At 44.1% G+C, this 25,157-nt stretch overlaps 1 protein-coding gene across 11 annotated transcripts in view; it reads right to left on the bottom strand.

The window, feature by feature from the left end:
* Nucleotides 1-25,157, bottom strand: part of NEK11 (NIMA related kinase 11) — a 168,380-nt gene that overhangs the window by 28,216 nt on the left and 115,007 nt on the right. For 10 of the 11 annotated variants that reach the window (XM_039524107.1, XM_039524108.1, XM_039524113.1 and 7 more), the window contains 3 exons: nt 24,379-24,506; nt 14,463-14,523; nt 4,557-4,653 (listed from right to left, as the gene is read on the bottom strand). In XM_039524107.1, coding sequence (XP_039380041.1) covers nt 4,557-4,653; nt 14,463-14,523; nt 24,379-24,506 — 286 coding nt within the window. Of the gene's footprint in view, nt 1-4,556; nt 4,654-14,462; nt 14,524-24,378; nt 24,507-25,157 lie in introns of those variants that run through there. The other variant, XM_039524117.1, reaches the window with a different exon arrangement.

Raw genomic sequence — 25,157 nt, 5'->3', positions numbered from 1 at the left:
GGAACAGCCCAGAGACCTTCCACAGTCCAGGTCAACTCCTCCTGTGTTTGTTCAGGAGTTGGGAGGTTTGGGGGGAACCCGGGCCCGCCCTCTACTCCAGGTTCAAGCACAGGGCCCTGTGAACTGCAGCTGTCTAGAGTGACTCCTGGAACAGCTGTGCGACTGCTACAACTCCTTGGGCTACTTCCCCATGGCCTCCTCCAAACACCTTCTTTATCCTCATCACAGGACCTTTCTCCTGGTGTCTGATAATCCTTGTACTCCTCAGTCCCCCAGCAGTCTGCCTTCTCACTCTTAGCTCCTAGTGCCTCTTGCTCCCAGCTCCTCGCATGCACTCCACAAACTGAAGTGAGGTCCTTTTTAAACTCAGGTGCCCTGATTAGCCAGCCTGTCCTAATTGATTCTAGCAGTTTCTTCTTAATTGGTTCTAGGTGTCCTAATTAGCCTGCCTGCCTTAATTGGTTCCAGCAAGTTCCTGCTTGTTCTGGAACTGCCTCTGTTACCTTACCCAAGGAAAAGGGATCTACTAAATCTGGGACCAATATATATCGGCCTTCTAACTCTCTTCTGTAGCCATCTGGCCTGACCTTGTCACACTACGTTATTCACATAGCTTGAGTAGCGTAACTTAGGCTGACTTACTCTGGTAGTGAAGTTGAGAGAAGACTTGATAGGAGGAGCATCTGAGGAATGCTTCAGTGAGGAAGCAGGAGCCCTGGAGGTTAGCCCAGAGCCAGTGCCTGCTGGGGAACTTTCAGTGGAGGACTACTCAGAGCCAGAAGGGGTTTGTTAGCATGGATCTGAAGCAGATCTCATTGATTTGTCCAAGAAAAAGAAAAAAGAAAAAGAATCCCTCACTAATAAAGTTTATTTGGAGAATGAATGACAAACAGAATCTTTCTCAGTGATATGCTCCTCACTGAGACCAAACAAACATTTGAGTGTCTATCATGGAGGGGTACAGCTGCCTCACATGATGAACAACACTGAGACCCAGGAGATCTTCATTGAACCATGAAGCTGCCCACCCACTACCAGGTAAACAAACATTAGGAAAAAACCTATAAACTAAAACCTATAAAACTATTATCCTAACTAACGACGAATGACACTACTAGAGTGATTATATACCAACAAATTCATTTTAATGAGCACAAGTGCAAGAGACAGTGACACGGCTCTCTCAGTTCTGTCACATTGCCATGGTGGTAAGACGGAACTAAGGGACAGTTAGCTCCACTCTGTCCTTTGAGACCTTTCGAGGGGTGATGTAGGACCATTGAGGGTGCAGGTATGGCCTCAACAGATGCTGCTGACCAAAAGATCCCGATCTTAAGTGTCTGGGATGCATGCGCACCATGAGTTCAATCCATGTAAACAATCACTCAGAGAAAGAAAATTAATTTCCCTAAATATGGCAAACTGTGGTTGGGTATCTGAGTTATATTCAAAAAGCTCAATGACTTCATTGTACATTCCTGTAAGGACTGAGATATTCTTTTAGCACCATCTCCTGACATCCTCTAATATGAATACACTACAAAAATCCCTGTGCACCGATCTAGCCAAATATGCTTACATTAGTACCCTGATAAACAGCATGTCTATGCACTACCAGGGAACGGAGTCACTGCAATACTTTGTAATGACGCCAAACAATGATTACATGACATCTATTTGATTGACTGTCCTGCCTGATGTTGTCTGCAAGCCCATTCACATTATTTACAGAAGTCAATTAACGTTTGCTACCACATGCTTTTTGCTGTTTCACCCTAATGACTAAATTAGTTTCTTTCATTAATGTAATTTGTAGTGTTTGTCGTGTACAAGGTTTACCTTTGAAGCAATTCATAAAATAAAAGAGTATCTCTCAGCACAAAGTAGTCCTACAAGCATCAGATAATGGGAAGAATCATTAATTGGCAGGCTTCTGGTTCCATAAAAATGTACCAGTTACAAGGATTCCACCGTACTGCCATTCCATCCTTATTGATCTTACTTTCTATGTCCCAAAGAGGATTCTTGGTCGACTGAATTACTATGATAACAAAATATACAATCTCTCTCTTTTATTGGATCCTGTCAACTGGAAGGCCCTACAGTAAGGTTTGAAAGTTGCAATTTCCTGAGTGAAACTGAACAACACAACTCTGAATTATATTAATCTTGCTCTAAGCAGCACTGTCTTGCACAGATTTGCAGTGCATTATATGCTGGGTTTTTTTAGGGTAGCACTGAACAGCTGATACTTGATGGTCCCCTTCTGGCCAGACACACACACCTATTCACCCAACCTGTTTTGTATGTCTCCACCTACAATACTCTAAGCATGCATTGTTCACACACAGGAGGTTGCTGTGATCCCTGTGTGTGTGTTGGCATGTGTGCTGCTTATCAGCCTTTTCCTTCCATCTGCACTTCCATCCCCATTTTCTTGCAATTAACACACTGTCTCACCTGTGCATGTTCGGACAGTGGCATGGTGCACAGCATACAATGGGCAAAGGGCCCTAGAACGCTGTAACCACAGACAAATCCTGTGCGTGCTTACATAATGAAGTGGTTACTTTGACTTCTGATTTTAATTTACGAAAAGGCCCCTTTATGCGTCTCTGGCAGCGTAAAGGGGCCACAGTGTAAAAAACCCATCATTCTCAATATGTTAAACCAAGGTTTTCACCAAAATTTGTGTGTTTATTATAATATTTCTGGGCGGGGCCATGTTGTTTTCAAGCTAGTATAGCATAGCACTCTCCTAACATTTCTTTCCCAATTTTTAACTTACACAAGGAGCCCATCCTACAAGTTTCTGGGTGCCCAGAAATAGTTTACATTACACATGATCTGTCTCAGCAGCCTGTGGAAACTGACAAATACTGTTTGTTGGAAAATGCAACTTTATTTTTAAATAGCTTAGCAAGACCATTGTCCAAAAGCTTAACTCAGCAATCAGCAACATCTTCAAGGGCACAGATAATGAAAATATGGTCTACAAGCTGTACGTTTTGTCCAGTATCCTGCACAGAGAGTAATTTGGCAGAGCTCTATTTTTTTCAGCTGGAAATGAAAGACATCTACAGACATCTAAAGATATCTTTAATAGCGCAGGTTTATCCTGTAATTCCATTTGCCTGCAGGGCGAAGTCTGCGAGGTTATTGGGTATTTTGTCTAACCAAACTCGCCTCTGAACCACTGGGCACATGATGCACGTGTCACTCTCAAAAGTGCTCTCCATGAAAGTGGTACTGACAAGAATCAGATTGGCCAACGCTGAGTGACCTCAGTACTATGGCCAATCCAGGAAGTGAAATCCTAGGGCAATGGTACATTTAGGACTGCTGTAAAACTGGATGGCCTCAGCTGGTTCAGGGTGACCATCAGTAAAAGAGATATTTGGTACCTACTTCTCTTGGGCCCATCTCTATTGTGCGTTTTAGTGTAGCACAGTGTTTTAAGTAGTGCACCAATGTTATAATGTTGGGTTCTTTTTCTCTAGAGGTTTCAGTTAAATAACTACTATCGCTAATAATTTGTATTTATTATTTGTATTCTGGTAACAGCGGGAATGTGCTAGGCACTGTCCACACACATGGAGACATGCATCCGACAAAGTGGGTATTCACCCACGAAAGCTCATGCTCCAATACATCTGTTAGTCTATAAGGTGCCACAGGACTCTTTGCTGCTACACACAGGAAAACACTGTCCTTGTCTGGAAGAACTCACAATTTAAGATCAGCTGAAATGTTGTAACACTGTACTTCAGTTCTGATAGAGCATCATTACTAATAGGTCAGTATCTAGATAGAAATACAATAAATCTGACATGGTTACTATAATAATACTCTGTAATTACTATAATAGGCCTGAGCTGTATTAACTAATATATATAATTAGAAGGGAAGCTACAAATATCTGTTCTATTAAGGAAGTGAAATAATTATTTATTACAGCTGAGATTTTCAAAGGAGCCATTTTCAAAGGAGCCTAATGGAGTTTCAATGGGAGTTTGATGCCTATCTTCCTTAGTCTTCTTTGAAAATCCCAGCTTACAGCAATAATATTCTTATTTAACTGGTACAAGATCATAGGAAAAAATCTTTTGCAGGAATGATGGAATAAAGGCCAAAGGGCAGGTGAGGGAAGGAACACGACATGAACATGAACATCTGCCACTGATTTATGGGGTTTGTGTTGAGATGATAAAAAACGGGAAGTTCAGAACAACACAGAAAGCAATGAAGACAAAGTACAGTCCTGGAAAGGCTGACAGTGATTGTGCCGACTACAGGGGAACTGTTCAGAAGCAACGGTTAATCCTTCCCTCACAACCGGTGCAGATGAGCATTCCGTTGTAATGAACATTCTGGGATCCATTTCACAATCTCTCTTTTCTTATCTCTCGTTTTTTTGCTTTGTCCTGTTGTCATTCAAAGCTGTCAGCTTGCTCTAAGTATTGCTTTCATATATATATATATATATATATGCTACTTACTCCCTCATGCATTTCAACTTGGTCTAAGTATTGCTTTCATATATATATGCTACTTACTCCCTCATGCGTTTCAGCTTGGTCTCAGCCATGGTGTTGTTGATTGCTCTCGATCCCTGGGGCACTACTGGAGCCACGCTGGTGACAGTCCCAGAACCTACAAATCAATGCACAGACACTCAACCTTATTCATCTTTATCTCATCAGTAGTGCTGCAGATTCAAGGCAATATTCAAGCGCAATCAGAAAATGGAAGATAATTCATCTGTGTCACTCGGTATTGCTGTATTAATTAAAGATTAAGTAGATTATTATATGTACATTGAGACAACTCAGTTCAGAGGGATAAGCAGATTTACAGTTTACAATAATTGTCATTCAACCATTGTTTTACATAAAAAGGACTTTCGCATGGGAAAAAAACGGGACAGAGAAACTATTCAACAAAAAGAAATTTACTTAGACTTGTTCTCTGTTTCGTTCACTTTGCTTGTATTTATTTATAGGAACAAGATCCTTCTTCTGACAGCCAAGTTCCTCCTTTGGCTTGATCATTTAGTAAGGTTTCAGTGTTGTGCTTACAGCCTCAGACTTCTGCTGTCATGGGTGAAGGGATTTCCATAGTATTCACCATTTATCTACTGCACAGGGGCGTTGTGAGCTCCGCAGTGATTTCAGGAGTGTAGTTGAAAGAGCTGCTGTCAGAATAAGACTAGTTCCAGCCCTTTTAGAAATGGTCAAGAGACAGCACTGCTCAGGATGATGGGTAGGGGGAAAGCTGCCTGACTGCTGTGAAGAGGTTGTTATGGAAATGCAGGGCATGGAGGAAGGTGCAGGGCTGTGGCTCTTGATACACCTTTAATAAAGTATAGCCGGCACCCACCCTGACAGTGTTTGACGTGCAGAAGAGGAGAAACCATGGAGTCACCCCTACTTAACCAAACACACCTCTTGGGGCTGCTAGAGTGTTGGTCCCCCAACTCCAGAAGGGATGTGGACAAATTGGAGAGAGAGACTCCATCAGAGGGCAACAAAAATTATTAGGGGGCTGGGGCACATGACTTACGAGGAGAGGCTGAGGGAACTGAGATTATTTAGTCTGCAGAAGAGAAGAGTGAGGGGGGATTTTATAGCAGCCTTTAACTACATGAAGGGGGGGTTCCAAAGACGATGGAGCTAGGCTGTTCTCAGTGGTGGCAGATGACAGAACAAGAAGCAATGATCTCAAGTTGCAGACGGGGAAGTCTAGGTTTGATATTAGGAAACATTATTTCACTAGGAGGTTGGTGAAGCACTGGAATAGGTTACCTAGGGAGATGGTGGAATCGCCATCCTTAGAGGTTTTTAAGGCCCAGCTTGACAAAGCCTTGGCTGGGATGATTTAGTTGGTGTTGGTCCTGCTTTGAGCAGGTGGTTGGACAAGAGGACCTCCTGAGGTCTCTTCCAACCCTAATCTTCGATGATTCTATGATTCTAGAGCTTCATGCTGTTCAACCCCTTCAAATAATGGCTCTCTCTTGCCTTGGGTACACTAGCAGACCCCTTTACTTTTCCCTCACACATGAATGGCCAGCCACACTTTGACCCTAGGTCTTTTTTATACCTTTCAAGCTTAGACCTGTGCTTTCTATATAATGGAGCACGAAAATCAAGCAATTTTGTCTCATAGAGTCAGCATTTGCTGTGGGGCTGCTATAGCTCCCCCTGTATCTGGAAAGAAGAAATCCTTATGATGGCAGCAGCAGCCTGGGTTTCAAATGGTCTCTCAGGCCTTGTCTACATAAACAATTAGACTGTAGCAAGCTGGGAGTGAATCTACCCACACTAGCCACCATGGGCTAACTATTCATGGGCACTCTGCTGATGCATATTACAGTGTTTTGATCTAGTTCTCTTTGAAACAGGCCTAGATCAAAGTGCATTAGCAAACTGTTAATCAGTGGGGTGCACATGAACAGTTAAACCATGGTGGGCTAGATTCACACCCCAGCTTGCCATGAACTAAATGTTAATGTAGACAAGCCCTCAGACTTTGAAGGCAGAAGGAAACAGCAGCCACAGGATTAATATTAATATTTCTTTATGTTCTATGAAACTGAGAGGTTTTATGTTACTACTATACAATGGCAACCAAAATAAGGGGGGAGGGGGGAATCAATCAATTACACAACACCCATGCTTTAAAATCCAGTCCTCCCTTACTTTCACTTCAGTTCCAATATGATATTAGCAGCCATTATACTCACAAGCTACTAGCATTAATAATTAATGCTTTACCATTGAACGATGGGATTACGAGCATTCAGATGGTGCCTAGCCTTGTTTCTTGCAGTTTTTGAGATACTGGCCACTAAAATCATGTTGTTATTGAAGTGAGGGGGGATAAGACAAGTGGAATCAGTCAGATATGTTTTATAAGTGAGGTTACATCTCACGCGCCTCCAGGTTTAGAAAATGTCAGCTACCCTTCACTGAAAACTCAGACAATCACTGGTGAAGGTGAAATGCAAACTATCGAAGGCCATTTACTAGATAGGTGAGGTTGCGTTCAGTAGCCCAAGCTACTTGTCTGGTGCCTAAATGTTACTGTGTACTCAACGTTTTGTCTGTGGGCTTATAGTTAAAATGGTGAGAAATGACTCGCTCAGTTCTTCTCAACAATGAATTTGTACCGCAGCTACTAAAAAAATATCACTCTAAGTTTCTATGCTTGTAGAGGTTCAATTTCAGGGCAAAACTATGTAAGCACTTGTCTAGTAACTTGGTCAAGCATGATGCAAGCATGTGTATGAATGGGTTTATCAATAGGGAGACATTGACGAAAGCTGATCCGAATAAACTAAAGGTGTGAATTTAAATTATATTCTGTACACTGGATTAAACCCTGGGTGGACACTCTCATTAAGAATTAAAGTGACCTTAATTCAGTTTAGTGTTATTCAATGCCGAACTGAATTAAATTAAACTGAATTAACGTTATTCTAATTGTGAATGAGAGTGTCCTCACAGGGGCGTAATGCAATTTAACTAATCCATTTTTAATTTACACCTTTAGTTAATACAGATTAACTTCCCTGAATGTCTCTGTGTACAGAAGCCCCTTATCAACTTCAACTGTGTTATCATTCAATCTCTTAAACTAAGGGCTTGTCTAAACTTAAAAGGCTGCAGTGGCACAGGGTGCAGCTCAGCTGCTGTAGCGCTTCAGTGCTATGCTGACCAGAGGGCTTCTCCCATGGTAGTTAATCCACCTCCCCAAGAGGTGGTAGTTATGTCAAAGGGAAAAGCCCTCCTGTCAACAGCACTGTCTACACCAGGAGTTTAGGTCACTATAACTGAGTCACTGAGGAGTATGGATTTTCCACACCCCTGAGCGACGTAGTTCTACTGACATGAGTTGCTAGTGTAGACCAAGCCTAGGAAATGTTGGAGTGGTCAGTACTTTGCAGGTGCTACACAAAATGATGCTGATGACTTGGTAGGTGGCGCTGTTTGCTCTCAATCAGTATTGTACCCAGGCCCTAATATGATGCTTCGGGCCTCAGTGCTGTTGCAACATTTCAAATATGAGATAAAACTGATGTCCTGACTACCTGTGGCTTAAAAAGAAGGTGCAAAGGGCACTTTTCTTAAGACAAAGTAATGTTAAGCCTGGCAGGCCACTAAATTCTAGCTAATAGTAATATTGCAAGGTACATCATTGTAGTAAGAAGCTAGTACACCTCTACCTTGATATAACGCTGTCCTCAGGAGCCAAAATTTTTTACCGCGTTATAGGTGAAACCATATTATATTGAACTTGCTTTGATCCACTAGAATGCACAGCCCTGTCCCCCTGGAGCGCTGCTTTACCATGTTATATCCGAATTTGTGTTATATAGGGTCGTGTTATATCGAGGTAGAGGTGTATATTCTCCTTTAGTAGTGTCCTGGTATATTTATTGCTCCAATACTTTTGCTTCTTCTGCTCTGACATTTCATTATTAAAGACATCCTTCTTGACTTTCTGGGAACTCAAGCTAAATAAACCATTCTTACTTTGCCTTCTCTCCACGTTGGCAAGTGGCCAAACAAAACTTGGTCTCAAAACACAAACTAATAGCTTCCCTTCCATTAAACAACATCTTATGGGTATTGTATAGCTGATGCAAGGGCATCAGGCTGGAGTATCCTGGGAAGGGGCTGTTATAATTAAATATGGGGTTTCAGTTAAGGTTGGTGAAGAGCTTTTTGTACTGCTAGCATAACAATCCTCACAGACTTCTCCAAGGGTGCTTGGTAACCCTGGCCTCAAAGAAGGTATTTATTTCATCAGAGATATTTTTCTTTAAGCAGTCACTTGATTAATATGATATTTTGCATCTAGTTCAGTGCAGTTTGTCCACTACTCTTGAGGGCATTCTGCACCAAAAAGTTAAAAATTCTGCACCAGATAAATAAATAAATAAATTCTGCAGACAATATTTTAAAATTCTGCAAATTTTATTTGTCAAATAAATGTGGAGGCTCCAGCATGGCATTGGGGAGCATAGGCCACAGGCTGCACAGAGGTGGGAGATGACTATGCAGCTCCACCCTGGGACATGGACTCAGCAGTGAGGTTGCACTCAAGCCTGACACAGCGCAAGGACCATGCCTGCCCCAGAAACACCCCAGGGACCTGCCCCTCCATGCCTGGTGCACCAGGTGTGGGCAGGCAGGCTCATCAAGGCAGGATCCAAGTGTGGAAGGGCTCAGTGTGGGGGGATCCAGGTGTGGATTGAGAGGATCTGTGTGGGGCAATCTGAGAGTAGGCAGCTCAGTGGGGGATCCAGATTGGGGGGAGGATCTGGATGCCCAGAGGCTTGTTGGGGTGTTCTGGGTGCAATGGTAATGGGACTATGCAGGGGGGTCCAGGTGAAGATGGTTGGGGGGAGGTCAGCGGGGGAGGACTGGGTGTGGGGGGGCTAGAGCTTGGCAGGGAGGGTCTGGGTGGGGGGAAGCTCAGTGAGGCATCCAGATGCTGGGGGAGTAGGGCTCAATGGGGTGGTGATCCAGGTGCAGCTGGTTGGGGCTTGGTAGGGTGGGGATCTGGGTGTGGGTGGCTCATCAGGGTGGCTCAACTGCAGGGGGAGTGGGGCTCACTGGGGGGTTTCTGGGTGCGGGGGGACATGAGGCTTGGAGTGAAGGTCTGGTATGAGGGCTTCTGGATGCACAGGGGTTGGGTGGATGGGAGAGCAGCTCCCTGTACAGTGATTCCTCCACCTGTAGCTGAGGAGTGATGGGTGCAGGAAGCGTGTGTGTGGGGGAGTTTGTAGAGCTTCCTACAGCCGTAGGAGAAATCTAGAGGTGGGTCTGACATGTGCCCCCCCCTCCCCCAGATACCACACCGCGGAAGAGGAAGTCCCGTCCTCCCCAGCCCAGGCTAGAAGCTGAGCCCAGAACAGGGTAGGAACCACCAGCCGGGTCTTCCCCAGTCCTCCCCCCTGCCCCACAGTTATTTACCTCTCTGCCAGCTGCCCTGGGCACCTGAAACATACTGCTGGGGAGAGGCACATGACCGCTCTTGTGGCTTCCCTTTGCTTTCCCATCAGAAAGTCATTTTTCTGTGGGGAAGCAAAGAAATCAGTGGGGGACATAAATTCTCTGCATGCACAGTGGCGCAGAATTCCCCCAGGAGTAATCCACCCATAAATCAGCATTAAATGAATGGCTATTCTCCTTTAGATAGTGGCCAAAGAACTATTGTTGCACACTTATTTAACACAATGAAATCTCTATTGATTCTTCAGATAATTTAAAATAAACCATTCAGAGCACAGACATTTCAAAACTATAAGATGACAGCTTTCTAAGTTTATTTTAGGGGAAAATGACCTCCCCAGCATCCAGCCCAGCTAGCTAGTCTGCTTGCTGGGGACATCTGGAGAGGGAAAATGGGGGAAGACCCCCCTGCCCACAAGTAACTGAGCAGCAGCCTCTATGGCCCCAGCATCCCCCTTCTCTTCACCCTGCCCCTCCCCCACCCCCGCTCCACTGGATGGAGGAGAAGGACTGGAGGATCTCCATAGCAACAGATCCTGTGGTCCACATCTATTCACAGATTTTAAGGCCGGAAGGGACAATTGCAATCAGCTCTTTCATAACACGGGCCAGAGAAGTTCACACAGTGATTCCTCCCTCCAGCCCAATAATTTGTGGTTGAGCTAGAGCATATCTTGTAGACAGCAAATCTTAAAGATTTCATGTGATAGAGAATTTACCACATCTTTCAATAAGTTGTCTCAATGGCTAATTACCCTCATTGAAAAATTTGCATCTTCTTTTCAGTTTGAATTTTTCTAGCTTCAACTTCCAACCATTGGATCTTGTTATACTCTTACCTGCTAGATTAAAGAGCCCTCCAGTATCAAATATCTTCGCCCTATTCAGCTACTAATACAAAGAGATCAAATTGCCTCTAACCTTCTCCTTCTATAAGTTAAACAGACTGAACTCCTTAGGTCTTTCATTTCCAAAATGAAATTCATTCTTGTGGCTTTCTTCTGAGACCTCTTCAATTTTTTTACCTTTTTTTCTTTTTAAACAGCATGGAGAGAGGATTCCATTCCTGTCCTGTCTGATGCAAAACTTACCCTATACACAGCGGTACAGGCAACCCAAAATGAATAGTGGACTATATTGAATGGTTAGTATGATCATATTGACCCAGTAAAAAACCCTTTATTCCCAGTGAAGTCAATCAGACTTTAAAAGGGTCAGAATTTCATTCTCTGAAACTCAAACTGTGAGTTTTTACACTGAAAAACTCTATTCGCAGACATTTATACTCTGAAAAATAGACTGCATATTTAATGCATCATCAGTAACATTGCCTCTATTGACTTGAGAAGGTATGTGATAGTTAGACCTCCACTAAGATCTATGTGAAACTGCAAAATTTTGCTTCATGATCGCTTTGAAAATGGAAATGTCCTGGTAGATTCTGACCAGCACAAAATCTGCATCAGTTCCCAGTATTTCTGTACAATTCACAGCACTTTAGAACAGCTCTTTAATTTCACATGGTTATTGTTAATTTAATTAAATTCATGCCAAATCTGTAAATGCCATGCCGTGCGCAAGTTACCGCATGACCGTGTAAATTGGACATTCTGCTTTGCTAAAGTCATACGGCGTCTGGGACCACATTCAAATGAAGAGAATTCACAGAATGAAAATGGTGGTGAGAAAAGTGGAGGCTATGGATCCCACATCTAATTATTATGTCAGTGATATACACTAAAAGATAAACCTTTACTCTGGTATGAACACTTACCAGAATACTTCTGGACGCTCTTGACAAGTATGGTACTTTGTAACTGCTTCCTGAAGTCAATACTGATTTTTCACATCCCACCTTCTAACTTCAGTGAAATGCTTTATTTATGTGTTACAATGTGTAATACAGGAAACTGTAATACAAGGAATGGTACCTCCGACAAAAAATTGCCAGAGAAAATTTTATATTTTTGTTTTAAAATCTTCCTGAAACAATTCAACTTAATCCCATTATAAATCCCAAATGAAAAGCATGACAAAAAAAGCAAATGAAATGTGAGGTTCTCATTTCTAATGACTAGGGCTCCGTGTCTGTCATGCAGGTTGCAGAAGTCATGGATTCCATGACTGTCTGTGACCTCTATGATTCTGCAGCAGCCAGTGTGACTGAGCCCAGAGCCACCCAACCAGCCAGTCCCAGGGGCCAGCTGCTCATGCAGCCCCAGGGACAGCCACACTGGCCGCTGCTGGAGCGGCTCTGCAGCCAGCCACTCGGGCATCCCTGCAGCCAGCTGCACCGGCACTGCTGGTGTGCCCTGGGGCCAGCAGCACCTGCCGCTGCTTAGGCGGCCCTGGGCAGCTGACCCCAGGGACTTCCCAAGCAGTGGCCGGTGCAGCTCGTCCTGGGAACCATCTGACCAGCGGTCCCGGGGCAGTGGGAGCAGTGGCAGTTGGGTGGCCCCGGGGGCAGCCGGAGCAGCTGCTGCTCGGTGGCCCCGGCAGCTGGTGCTGCTGCCCTTGGTGGCCCCCCAGCAGCTGGTGCTGCTGGCCCCTGCCCCCCCCAGCAGTGGCCCCCAGCGCCCCCCAGAGCACCACCTTCCCTTAGCCCCCTGCTAAAATTTAGTCAGGGTATATAGCACCCCTGTTCACTGTGCAACAAAATATGGACAAAGGAGAAAGTGCTGGAAGAATGGACCCTCGGTATCATAATCAAGTTACCAAAGAAAGGTGATCTAAAGAGTTGTTCAAACTGGAGGGGAGTAACACTTCTATCTGTCACAGGAAAACTATTAGCAGCAGCCCTCTGAAACAGAATGAAAAGAAAGATGGATACCATCCTACATGAACAACAGTCTGGATTTAGACAAGGAAGACTGTGCACAAATGCTATTTTCACCCTGAGACTGATTATTGAAAACACAATTGAATTCCAAGGCAGTCTTGCCATCAATTCTGTGGACTTTCAAAAGGCATTCAATAGTGTAAACAGAGAAACATTGTGGAACAATACGAAACTCCAACAAAATTAATTAATATCCTGTGTTCTTTAGGATAGTGACAGTGCCAATCTCAACCTAATATTTTTCCCACATTTAAACTTTACTTTTAACTCCTAAGAAATGAAAATTCATAACTAGGATTTGAAAAAGGGACTTTGGGGCTAAAATCTTGCAAACTTAGGAATCAATTGTTATTACATATCTGCCAAGAGTGAGACACTGTATATTAAAGAAAATATTGTTTTCTTTCCAATCCTGGGTGAATTTAAAAAAGACAACTTTAATTGCCTTTTCTATCATTATAATATGTGCTAATATCTATGACATATCTATAGAATTCTAGTAAAGAATATTATAAAAATAAATTCTTTTCATGTGATATAATAAAGCAAATTACCACATTTTGTCTTAGTCAATTTTTGATTGGACATAGCCCCACTTATTTTATTTTTAAGCACAATTAGCATAAGACTAAACAGCTATACTGCACTTTCATCTGAAAATTGTGAAGTCCTATACAAAGATAAGTCTTATCATCCCCATTTTACAGATGCAGAAAGTGATACACAAAGATAAAGTGACTTGCCCAAGGTCTCACTGCAAGTCAATGGCAGAGCCCGGAATAGAACACTAGCCTCTAGACACCAAGATCTGTATTTTATTCACTTGACCATGCTGAGATCACTGACGAGGGAGGAGGAATGGAAGAAAATATCCAATCACATGTAATGTCATGAAGCTCGTAAATACTGTAACTTGAAACAACATGTTATTTTTCTTTTCTTTTTCTTGCAGTCACAAATACACGATTGCAGTATTTTTCATCTGGGCAATGTGACACGATATTTCTCCTAGGTGGCCTCTCTCTCTTATCGTGTGATAAATTGCTAATTAGCTTTAGCAGACTCAGAGCTGGTCCATTCTAAAAATAAATGTTAAAGCTGGGTTTTATCCCTAAAGCAGCAAAATCTTTTCTCCACTCTAGGAAAATGATAGCAATAAGACACTTCAACCAGACTTTTTAATGCCTAACAACTTTCACTATGCAACTGAACTCCATGGTCCTTTTGGCCTAAGTGAAAATAATCTGCTTCTTTACATATGACAGGTTTAAAGATTTTTTTCTTTGGAGGAGAAAGTTTTCTGATATCAAGTTTTCAAAATCTTTTCTTATGGACACCATCACTATATGCTTCAGTTTACTACTATCCATAATGCTTTCTGTCCATTTCACAACATGATAGCAAAACAATGTCATCTTTACATGCAGTTGCATTTGATGTTTCCTGGAGTTAACAAAGGAGGCAATTTTAAAGAAGGCCACTTTTTATAAAATCATCTTAAAGCAGTTGGATTGAAAAGGGAGTGAGTAGAATGCAGACCATAAAGATGGCAGAAGACTTTAGTAAATATTACTATTAGTTCTGGAGAAGAGACATCACCTCACCTAGAGAGCTGTTATTCAGGACATTCTCCAAATACCCGACCATTGCCTCGACATCACTGTCCTGGTTGTGGAAGAGTGAAAAAGAATATTAGAATTAGAACATTAGAATTAGAACATTAGAATGTTAAACATTCTACACCAAGAGTGTGATCCTGCAAACACTAACTATCAAGGAGTTTCCTACTCTGAGTAATCTTACTGATGTCAACACTGGAACTCCATATTGTAAAAAAATATGCACAATTGAACCCACTGAGCAAGGCCATTTTCTACTTTTTTTGTTCCCAAGTGTCAAGTTTCGGGTGATATTAGCGACAATGATTTTCTAACATTAGTTGCCTTACAGAACTACAAACACGTACAACAAATATGCAGGATGTTTTACAGAATTTGTGCTGCTCTTTAGTATCACTTGCAATCTCAGCAAAAACATCAGCATTTTACATTAATTAGTCCTGAAATATCTAAAGCAATATCATGCTGAGCAGGGGAAAATGAGAGCATCTTAATGATTCCAAAGTTTCTAAGGCCTCATGTTTTACCTGCCTGCATCTCATAGAAAATATTATAATTTGTAGCTGCAATTACTAATTGGGGATTTTTTACTTTAAGAAAAAAGATTATAGCTTTTTTTTATTTGAAGCACTAGATAAACAGACCATAGTTTTCTGCAATCATGGCCTTGATTCCTCCAAGAATTATTCATGCACTTTGGTGAAGATAAGCTGAAGTCCTGAATGTAAAGTACATAGCAGGGCATGTTTCAGTGAGAAGTTAACATATTCTGCTGAAGTCAAAAGGTAAACTCTAAGTGCAATTTTCAAGACAGGTTACAGTATGTTATTTAAAAGTGTGGCACTTCTGTACTATTTGAAGCTACAGGACGAAAACCTGGTCCCATTAAAATCAATGGCAAAATTTCAATAGGTCCAGGATTTCATCCATAATATTTTAACAATGTATATCGATTCTAAAACTTAAATTTAAATTTAAATCAGTGTCCTGTGTAAGGAATACATTATAGTAGTGTGTAAAACAAACTACACTAGCCACATGGAATTACCTTCATACTTTAAGACTAGCATGATATTTTATATTTCGACATCATCTTACTAAACTGTCCATTCTAGGCTCCTGTAGTTGGGGGGAATGGCTGTTGTACACAAACTGCTATTTGTACTCTACTAGGTACTTCAAATACAAGCAGATGGCTAGTAGCCATGCTTCACTGACTATATACCATGTTAAACTGGCAATCTTTAGCTGGCTAATGCTTGTTTGTGCTCAAGTGAGAACTCTTAGGATTAAGCATGATTTAATTTTATATGGCCTTAAGTTGCTTAATGTGCTTATATCTGAAACAGACTCTGGTATTTTAAAGTTAGATTTGTAGGGCATTAAATGGTATCTGTGTTAGCAACCTCAGCAAAGAAGCGAAGACTCAGTGGTCCAGGTGATTGAACTATCCTTTCACCTGGGTAGTCCCACACATGAGAGTTGAAACAGATTGACTAGATACTGTGCGGAAGTCTGCAATACTATTACCAACATTGCATTTGTTCTGTATGTAAATAAGTGTGTTAAACCAGCACCTCTCACCAGTAACAAACGTATAGCTTGCCTACATGGCGCATTAGTTTAGTGCAAGCCAGAGTATAAATCTAGAGCGTACTAGCTTGCCGTGCACTAACTCACTGCATGGACTCTCCTACAGCACACAAAATTCCATGGTGTGCTTTGAGGTACGGAACTTGTCGTGTGCGATAGCAGGATCCACACAACGAGTTAGTGTGCAGCAGGCTAAAGCGCTGTAGATTCACACCATGGCTGCTGCGCACTCACTTGCCATGTAGACAAGACCTTACTTTAAAAAAAAAAGATGAGAAGAGGTGGGGGGGATAAAATTTCTGCTCTGCTGTGGGGATTCAGAGGTCTGTTTCAGATGTTTACAGACAAGCTTGCTGATCAACCCTTTGACAGTCTGCCAGCACCCACAGCCTACCAAGTCTGGTTTACTGACATATTGAAACATACTGTATGGGTTTTTCTATGCAGAACTACAAAATCAGGTTTGTTGCTGTATCTCAAAGAGACATGTTGAGTCCCGTTCTCACTGGGACACATCAGCACAGCTCTGAGGAAGTCTGTGGACCTATGCTGATTTACACCAGCTGAAAGTCTGGCTCTAGAGTCTGAGGAGACATCTAAAGGAAACATCCAGGTTTGTAGCTGAATTCTGACAGTCATTGTTCCTACGGTGCCTGACAGCAATATACTTAAGACGAAGGCAATATATTAAGTTTTGCTCCCATTCCTGGCGCAGGTAGGAAGCATGGCTTCATCGGGGCAGAACTTCCCTTGGGTAAGAAATGAGCCGTTATAGAGAAAAGAGCCTTTTGCATGTAAGTTGAGGATATATTGTCTTTCAGCAGAAACTTTGTATTTTGCTGAAAGTTTTTGTGTTGGATTATTGATCATTTTGCTTTGCCCACCATTCCCTTCTTTATACAGTTGGTGTATCCCGAAGCTACGAAGATGAAATGATTTTCCAAATTTTCCATTTTTGCTAATGCTGGGTTAAAGCATATAATTGTTCTACTAAAGCACCAATATAGTATCCTAACTGTGTGTACTGTAGCCTAATGGAGTAACAAACACAAACAAGTATCAGAGGGGTAGCCGTGTTAGTCTGGATCTGTAAAAGCAGCAAAGAGTCCAAATTTACCCACGAAAGCTCATGCTCCAATATGTCTGTTAGTCTATAAGGTGCCACAGGATTCTTTGCTGCTTTTACAAACACAAACAAAAACACTTTGCTAGCAAGAGTTAATGTGGAAAGGTGTGTTTCAGTGGAGTCCAAATTGCACATCCCACCCCCAATTAAAAAAAAAGATGCTCTCAACATAAAACCTACATAATCAGACTCCCCCACCCCCAAATATTCAGGCCTAAAATGAACAGGTTATGGGTATCCAGGCAGTTCCCCACTATTATATACTCCTTCATTGCTCAGGATGGCTGCAGGCATATGGTGAGAGGAGAGAGGGAGGAAAGGTCGGGAGGTGAAAAGTGACAGTTTTAAACTGCCCAACCCTCAAAGCTCTAAGATGCCTTTTCAACCGCAGTTTGAGAAGCTGCTTTGAAATAATTTTCTGCTGTCAAAGTTAAAAAGGGAAGTGTTTAATATTTTTAATTGGCTTAGATTCATCCATCTGGGATCAGGGGGGTATCAATGACTAAAGATGTCTTTTTAAAAAAATGAAATGAGGGTCTAAAAAAAATTAACAAGCAAGGAATATATTCAAAATTGCAGGGAAAAAGTGTTAATAACTGTCTCCTTGTTTTCTCTGTCTAATAGGAACTGGTGGAAGGATACAGTGCCTGGATTCTCCTTCCTCACTATCCCCACAAATTGAGCTTTTACATAATTATTATTTATTTCCAGTAGCACCAACAATGAAAAGAAGTCCCCAGGGAATGGACAATCTAAAGACAGACAGATAGATAGCTGGGTAAGGGGCTCAGCACTACCTATATGAGATTATGTTAACTATTCCCAAATGGATCCTCTCGCATGTCATTATGACATCATTTTCTGTAGACCTCACAACAGATCTTCAAGAGAGACTTAGAGTAAGTCTAGACAGGGATTTAAAAACCCCACAGTTGGCCTGGGTGAGTTGACTCAAGCTTGCATGGCTCAGCGTCCAGGGTTGAAAAAATTGCTGTGTAGATGTTTGAACTCAGGCTGGAGTCCATGCTCTAGGACACTGAGGGTGAAGGGCCCCAGAGCTTGGGCTCCAGTCCGAGCCTGAATGGCAACACAGTAATTTTTAGCCCTGGACCCTGCGATATGTGGCTGTGTCATTGGTCTTTTATCCCTATGTAGACGTACCCTATGTCTTCCTTGCAAAAATGGTGTGTTTTTAAAATCCTGGTGAATCAAAGGTACTGTAGTTTTTACCTCGATGTAGCCAGGGGCGGCTCTAGGAATTTGGCCGCCCCAAGCAGTCATGCCTGCGGGAGGTGCACCGGAGCCGCGGCTCCAGGGGACCTCCCGCAGGCATGACTGCGGAGGGTTTGCTGGTCCCGTGGCTCCAGGGGACCTCCCGCAGCTGCGGAGGGTTCTCTGGTCCCGCGGCTCCAGTGGAGCATCCGCAGTCATGCCTGCGGGAGGTCCACCCGAGCTGCGGGACCAGCGAACAGTCTGCAGTGATGCCTGCAGGAGGCCGACTGGAGCCGCGGGACCAGCGGACCCTCCGCAGTCATGCCTGCGGGAGGTCGACTGGACCCGCGGCTCCGGTGGACCTCCCGCAGGCATGACTGCGGAAGGTCCGCCGGACCCGCCTGCTGCCCTGCCGGCAAAATGCCGCCCCAAGCGCGCGCTTGGCGCGCTGGGGTCTGGAGCCGGCCCTGGATGTAGCTAGTCAAGGTCAATCTTAGTCAGCTGAGTGTGGGGGAGAGGTATATGGTTGATTTCAGTTAGCTACACTGAGGTAAAACTATCTGTGTTTTGGCTCCACTCAGATTTTACATCAAGATAGTTACCTCAATGTAAAAAATATACCTATTTTGCTGAGAAGGCAAAGCCTTAATGAGGAGCGGTAAGGGGCTTTGCAAATGAACATGGAAGGGCTCTTCCATGCAAAGAAGCTATCCTGGACGAACGCATAGACATGTTAAACGTAAAAGTAAAGAATCGTATTCTAACAGCAACAGTCTATGCCAAGGCATGCATTAGGAACCTAATGGAGCACTTCTTGGGTGAACAGCAGCACACAGTCTGCCAGCACCCATAGTCTACCAAGTCTGGTTTATAGGCATATTAAAACATACTGCATGTGTTTTTATATGCAGAACCACAAAGTCAAGTTTGTTGCTGTATCTCAGATATGTTGAGCCCAATTCTCACTGGTGTAATTCAGCACAGCTCTGATGAAGCTCACAGAGCTATACCAAGTTACACCAGCTGCTGACCTGGCTCTGGAGTCTAAGCAGACATTCAAAATAGGAAGCTAATGTATAGAATTAACTAGACATTTGCCTTACCAAATCATCGAAGATAAGTCCTATATTAGCATTAGCACCAAAAGCAAGCATAAATAGCAAGACAATCAATTGAAATGGAGTGTGTCCATTATCACGTCAGCTAAATTAAAGCCAACATGAAACTTTTATTGAACAGCAACATTTTTTGCTGATGATTTTTAAAGAAAGTTTTCAGATTCCCTTGCTATTTGTCCTTGTTAGCTCTCATGCAGTTAGAAAAGCAGTGTTCCTTGAACAAATACATGTATAAGACCATCAGGGAGCCAGAAGCCTGGAAAAGTAATTGTCAAAGTTATTAAAGGTTAAATCTTCCCTCTCCTCTGCACAAAACCTGAGTAAACTGGCTTTGGGCCGGAGAATTAAGCAGAGATTTGTGACACTGAATCTGTCCCAAATGACAGCCAAGGTGCAGGGCTCCTCTGCATATCCTCCTCCCTTAGGTAAAATGGAGTTGTGCCCAGAGGTGAAAGTAAGCGGGTACGGGCCGGTACGGAGGACTGGTAAGAAAAGGTGCAGTATCTACCAGCAAAAAAATGGAGCATTCTCTCCCTCTCTGACTCTGCCTCCTGGCTCCAGCAAAATTGAGGGTCCGGGAGCCCAGCTCCACGAATTTTCGGGGCCGGGTCTCCCCCCTGGCCCTACCTGCTGCCCCCCCGCGCCTCCCCTGAGTGTGCCCCGGCCCCCCTTTGCTGCCCCCATGCACCTCCCTGGGTCCCGGTTTGTCTCTCCCTGTCCCCTGCAGCTCCATGCTGCTTGCCTGCATTAACTGCTGCCACAGGGTCCTAGTGCCCCCTATACTACTGCCAGGGCAGTCTGCCTTCCCCCCTTGGACCCTTTCAGTTTCCAGAGGGACCCTCCACCAGTACAGCCGTCCCCCTGCCCACAGTCACTGCTCTTGCCCCATGCTGGGCAAGGGGCAGCCCCAGTGAGGGGCAGCAGCAGGGGAGAAGGTGCACATGTGATGGCAGCGCCCCTCCTCCCCCCCCCCCGGCATGGCACCCACCACAGGGGAGGCAAGAGGGATTCCTGGACCTGAGAGGGGCCCTAGGAGCATGTGCAGTGACGGGGGGGGGAGAAGGGGGTCCCTACCCTAGAGCTCGCTGCTGCCAGCAGGGAAAGGGCTGGGGGGAGTCCTCCTCTCTGGCTCCAGTCCCAGGGCAGCCTGCCTGCACCCCAAACTCATCCCCAGCCCTGCCCCACCCCAGAGCCCACACCCCCAGTCAGAGCCCTCATCCCCTCTGCACCCCAACCCTCTGTCCTAGCCCTGAGCCTCTCCAACACCCCAAACCACTCATCTCCAGCCCCAGCCAGAGCCCTCATCCCCCTGCACCCTAACCCTCTGCCTCAACCCTGAGTCCCCTCCCTCACTCCAAACCCCTCATCCCAGCCACATCCCAAATCCACCCCAGCCTCACCCCATAGCCCTCACCCCTGCCCCTCCTCCCTCCACACCCCCTCTTATCCCCAAACTCCCTCCCAGAACCTGCACCCCCTCCCTCCCCACTCCCTCCCACACCCCAAACCCCTCATCCCCAGCCTCACCCCACAGCCCTCAACCCTGCACCCCCTCCCTCCACACCCCCTCTTATCCCCAAACTCCCTCCCAGAACCTGCATCCCCTCCCTCACCACTCCCTCCCATCCCCAAACTCCCTCCCAGAGCCTGCACCCTGCACCCCTCCTGCACCCCAGTCTCCTGCTCCAGCCCAGGGCCTGCACCCCAGACCTCCTCCCCCACCCAAACTCCCTCCCAGAGTCTTGGGCAGGTGGGGGGTGGAGTTTGAGGGGGCAGAGTTTGGGCAGGGGCAGGTTCTGGGCACCATCAAAATTTCTACAAAGCTGCCATCCCTGCCGGCAAGAGCTGGTGTGCCATACCGGAGTGGACCGGCTTCCTGAGGCAGCAATTTAAAGGGCAGGAGCCCAGGGCCCTTTAAATTGCTGCCAGAGCCCCGCTGCCAGAGCCATGAGGTAGCAGCTGCAGGGCTCAGGTGGCGATTTAAAGGGCCCAGGGCTCCTGCTGCCGATACCACCCCGGGACCTTTAAATCGCCGCTGGAGCCTGCCGGAGCCCTGGGGTAGCGGCTGCAGGGATCAGGTGGCGATTTAAAGGGCCCAGGGCTCCTGCCACCGATACCGCCCTGAGCCCTTTAAATCGCCGCTGGAGCCTGCCAGAGCCCTGGGGTAGTGGCAGCAGGGCTCTGGTGGCTATTGAAAGGGTTTGGGGCTCCCGCTGCCTCTACCACCCTGGGCCCTTTAAATACCCCCCAGCGCCCTGCCGCCGCTACCCCAGGGCTCCAGCAGCAGGGCTCTGGAGACGATTTAAAGGGCCCTGGAGGGTAGTGGCAGCAGGAGCCCTGGGCCCTGCTGCTGGAGCCCTGGGGCTCCGTCAGCAATTGTGGTAGCAGCAGCTAGAGCCCCGGGCCCTTTAAATTGCCCCCGAACCCCAGGGCTCCCAGCCACCTCTGCAGTTGGGAGCTCAGGGGGTGATTTAAAGGGCTTGGGGCTCCCAGCTGCTGCTACCACAGCCCCAGCCCCGGGCCCTTTAAATCAGGGGATTTAAAGGCTCCGCCTCTTCCGGTTGAGGCCACGCCCCTCCTCTGGATTCTGGAGTACCGGCAAGTCCTTTAAGTTACTTTCACCCCTGGTTGTGCCCCATGCATGTAATAAAGGATTCATTGATCATGCCACTACTGTTACTATGAAGGTAAACTTCTTACAGAATGAAGACTCTGCAGGAGTTCATAGGTAACACAGTACAACGCATTTAAAAACACACATCCAAACCACTTCACTGGTGGTAGTATTTTTTCAGGTTAGTTCAAGGAAGGAAGGGTATGAATGATATATCAAAAGGGCTTCACTCCACATTAATGGTCCAATCGTACTCCCATGGAAGTCAATTGGAGTTTTGCCATTAAAATCAATGGGAGCAGAAGTAGTCCCTGAAATTTACTAGTAAGGCAGACTCTACCAAAAAGATTTTAGTTTTACTCATATTGAGTGTGACCCAAAGTCCAGTGAAGTCAATAGAAAGACTCCCATTAACCTCAGTGGGCTTCGGATCAGGCCCAGTTCCCAACTCTTCACCTGTAAAATGGAAAATTTAAAATTCAGCTTTTTTTCCCCCTGAAAAGTGAAAGATTGACTGTATTAACAATATTCTCAAACAGGATCAGCCTCTGCCACAACAATGATGCTGATATAGGGGAAAGCCAAAGAAAAAGAGTCACTTCTTTGACAAAAGCAGTGCTAAAAAAGTGGATATTGCAGGGGGTGCTCTCCTTCTCATTATGCACACACATCTTTCCGTAATGTTAACAGAATCTGTGCATGTGTGCTGTGGGGGAAAACAAATAGGCATATGTAGATGAGGGATCAGATTCTGACAAGGAATGTCAATTAAACATTTCTCCCAACCCCATACTAGCTCTTCTTGTCACTGAATTGTGAATCACTAAGAAATGATTAAATGTCACTCTGCCTAAATCTGACTGCCAATACCTAATTTACTCTGTATTATTAAGAACTCTATTTATATCTGCTGTCTTTTGTTAATTCTAAGGAGCAGTCTTCATGTTCAAAACCACTACTGACTAACACTTTATGACTGAACTCTCTGACATCAATGATGAAAGTCAAATGAAAACTTAAAGCATAGCGCTAAGAAGAAAAATACAATAAGGGCTGATGAAAGTGAGCAATAGTGTATTTTTGGGAGTACATTATGATGGATTTTTCAAGCAGCTGAGTGGCTTATGCACCACTGTTAGATTCAGTCTATGCAGCCCTTGCAGACTAGAGATCCTGATTAATCACATCAAAAGCGTTCCCTGACATATTCCACTGATTTTTGATTGACTAATTATTACTTTGCAAAATCACTGCCCAGCAGCTTTACCAGGATATACATACTGCTTCTGAATGTTCATACGTCTGTAGTAAAAACAATGTGGGAAGGAGATTCATACTTCTGAAGGGACATATATATCTGATCAAGTGCTGTTTTCACAGTCTTAAGACTATTTTGATTTCCAGTAAGCTTTTTTTAAGACGTTAATTTCTTTTTTAAAACTTTCTCTGCAGCAAAACACAATTGAAACACGATCGCCTTCTTTCGTGTTCAGTCTGAATGGTACCTTGGTTTATGTATAATACCTGGACATTTCCAGATCAGAAGTGAAACTGTTTTTGTGTAAGCCCAGTTTAACTGATGGCATAGATTCCTGATTCCCTAACACAGTGTTAGAAAGGCAGTTATACTTCCCTACACACAATAGCAAGCAACCTTATTTGTGCCTTAAGAAGAAAAACTACAGTTTGGGGCAATCATCTAGTTAGAAGTTATTTATAATTTGTTTAGCAGTAGCAGGATGTTTGGTTCCATAAAAATGTAAAAAGTCACAGTCCCATCAAGAGCTTGCAACTGAAATTAGAAACAGATAGTACAATTCAAACGCATACAACACATAGGTTGAAGGTCTAGGGTAAAATTTTCAAAAGCTCCTAAGTGACTCTGGAAGATAAAACCCACTTTCAGAAGTGACTTAGGCATTCAGGAGTCTGCAGCCCATTAGCTTACAATGAGACTTGGGCCCCTAAGTGCCCATGTCAGTTTTGAAAATTTTACTCTCAAGTTCCTAAGTCACTAAGACGCCTTTGGAAGTTTTACCCCTAATGTTGAAGTGATGTAGGCATCTTTCACTCACTCACTCTCCTGCCAGTGATTTCAAGAGGCACCAAACACCCATAGTTCTCAAGTCAGCTGCTCAACCTCTCAGGATTAAACACTTTGGTATTTTACTATTTGCTATTTTAATTGGAAAAATTAGCACCTGCACATATGCTGTTAACACAAAGAAGCATGTATACCTGTTGATTTGTTTTAGAGACAGTCTGTGATACTTCCATGTTCTCCTCCTCCTCCTCACTTGTTTCCGAACAAGAATCAAATCCATCGTTATAATATTCTTCTGCGATTTGTGGATCTTCAGGGATCTCTGGAATGAAGTAAGAGTTTGTAGTTAGATAAATTCTTTTAAATCTGCATTCCAGGGTCTTGTTTTAAGTTTTGTTGTGAATCAATGTAAATTAACCAACAATAAATACTAGTCTCGACACTCCACAAATGTTTGTGTCCTGAACTATGTTTGCTATGTGTAGATGAGATTTACCTTCCTTTAAAGGCTTGTCTAAACGACGTGACAAAGCGCTCTAGAGGGGGGTGATTTGTAAAGCTCTCTAACTGCCCCCACATAGACCCTGTTGGCAAGCTCTAAAAGCTACCTAGGTTAAAGCAAACCAGGTACCTTTTACAGCAAGCTGGCAGGGTTTACATGGGGCAGTTAGAGCACTTTACAAATCACACCCCTTTAGAGCACTTTGCAGTGCCATGTTGACAAGCCCTTAGTGAACTTGAATTAATTGAAAATTATCTGGAATTAAAACAGGTCCACAAATGGTAATCCAGACAAATCCGAAAGGGATGCAGAAGCAGGAGTAGGATTTGGGTATGGCACAATGTCAGCCCTTTGATAATTCAGAGGTCTCAGCAATTCAGTGTTAAAATCTGCCTAGGTAAGGTAAAAATGGGATAAATTATCACCCAGGGAATGGGAAAGCAGAACAGTTTTTTATTACAAAAGCACATA

The sequence above is a fragment of the Mauremys reevesii genome, linkage group 2, assembly GCF_016161935.1.
Source record: "Mauremys reevesii isolate NIE-2019 linkage group 2, ASM1616193v1, whole genome shotgun sequence".
In the NCBI taxonomy this organism is placed as follows: Eukaryota; Metazoa; Chordata; order Testudines; family Geoemydidae; genus Mauremys; species Mauremys reevesii.
Note: the sequence above shows the minus strand (reverse complement) of the source record. Positions and strands in the feature narration are given on the sequence as shown.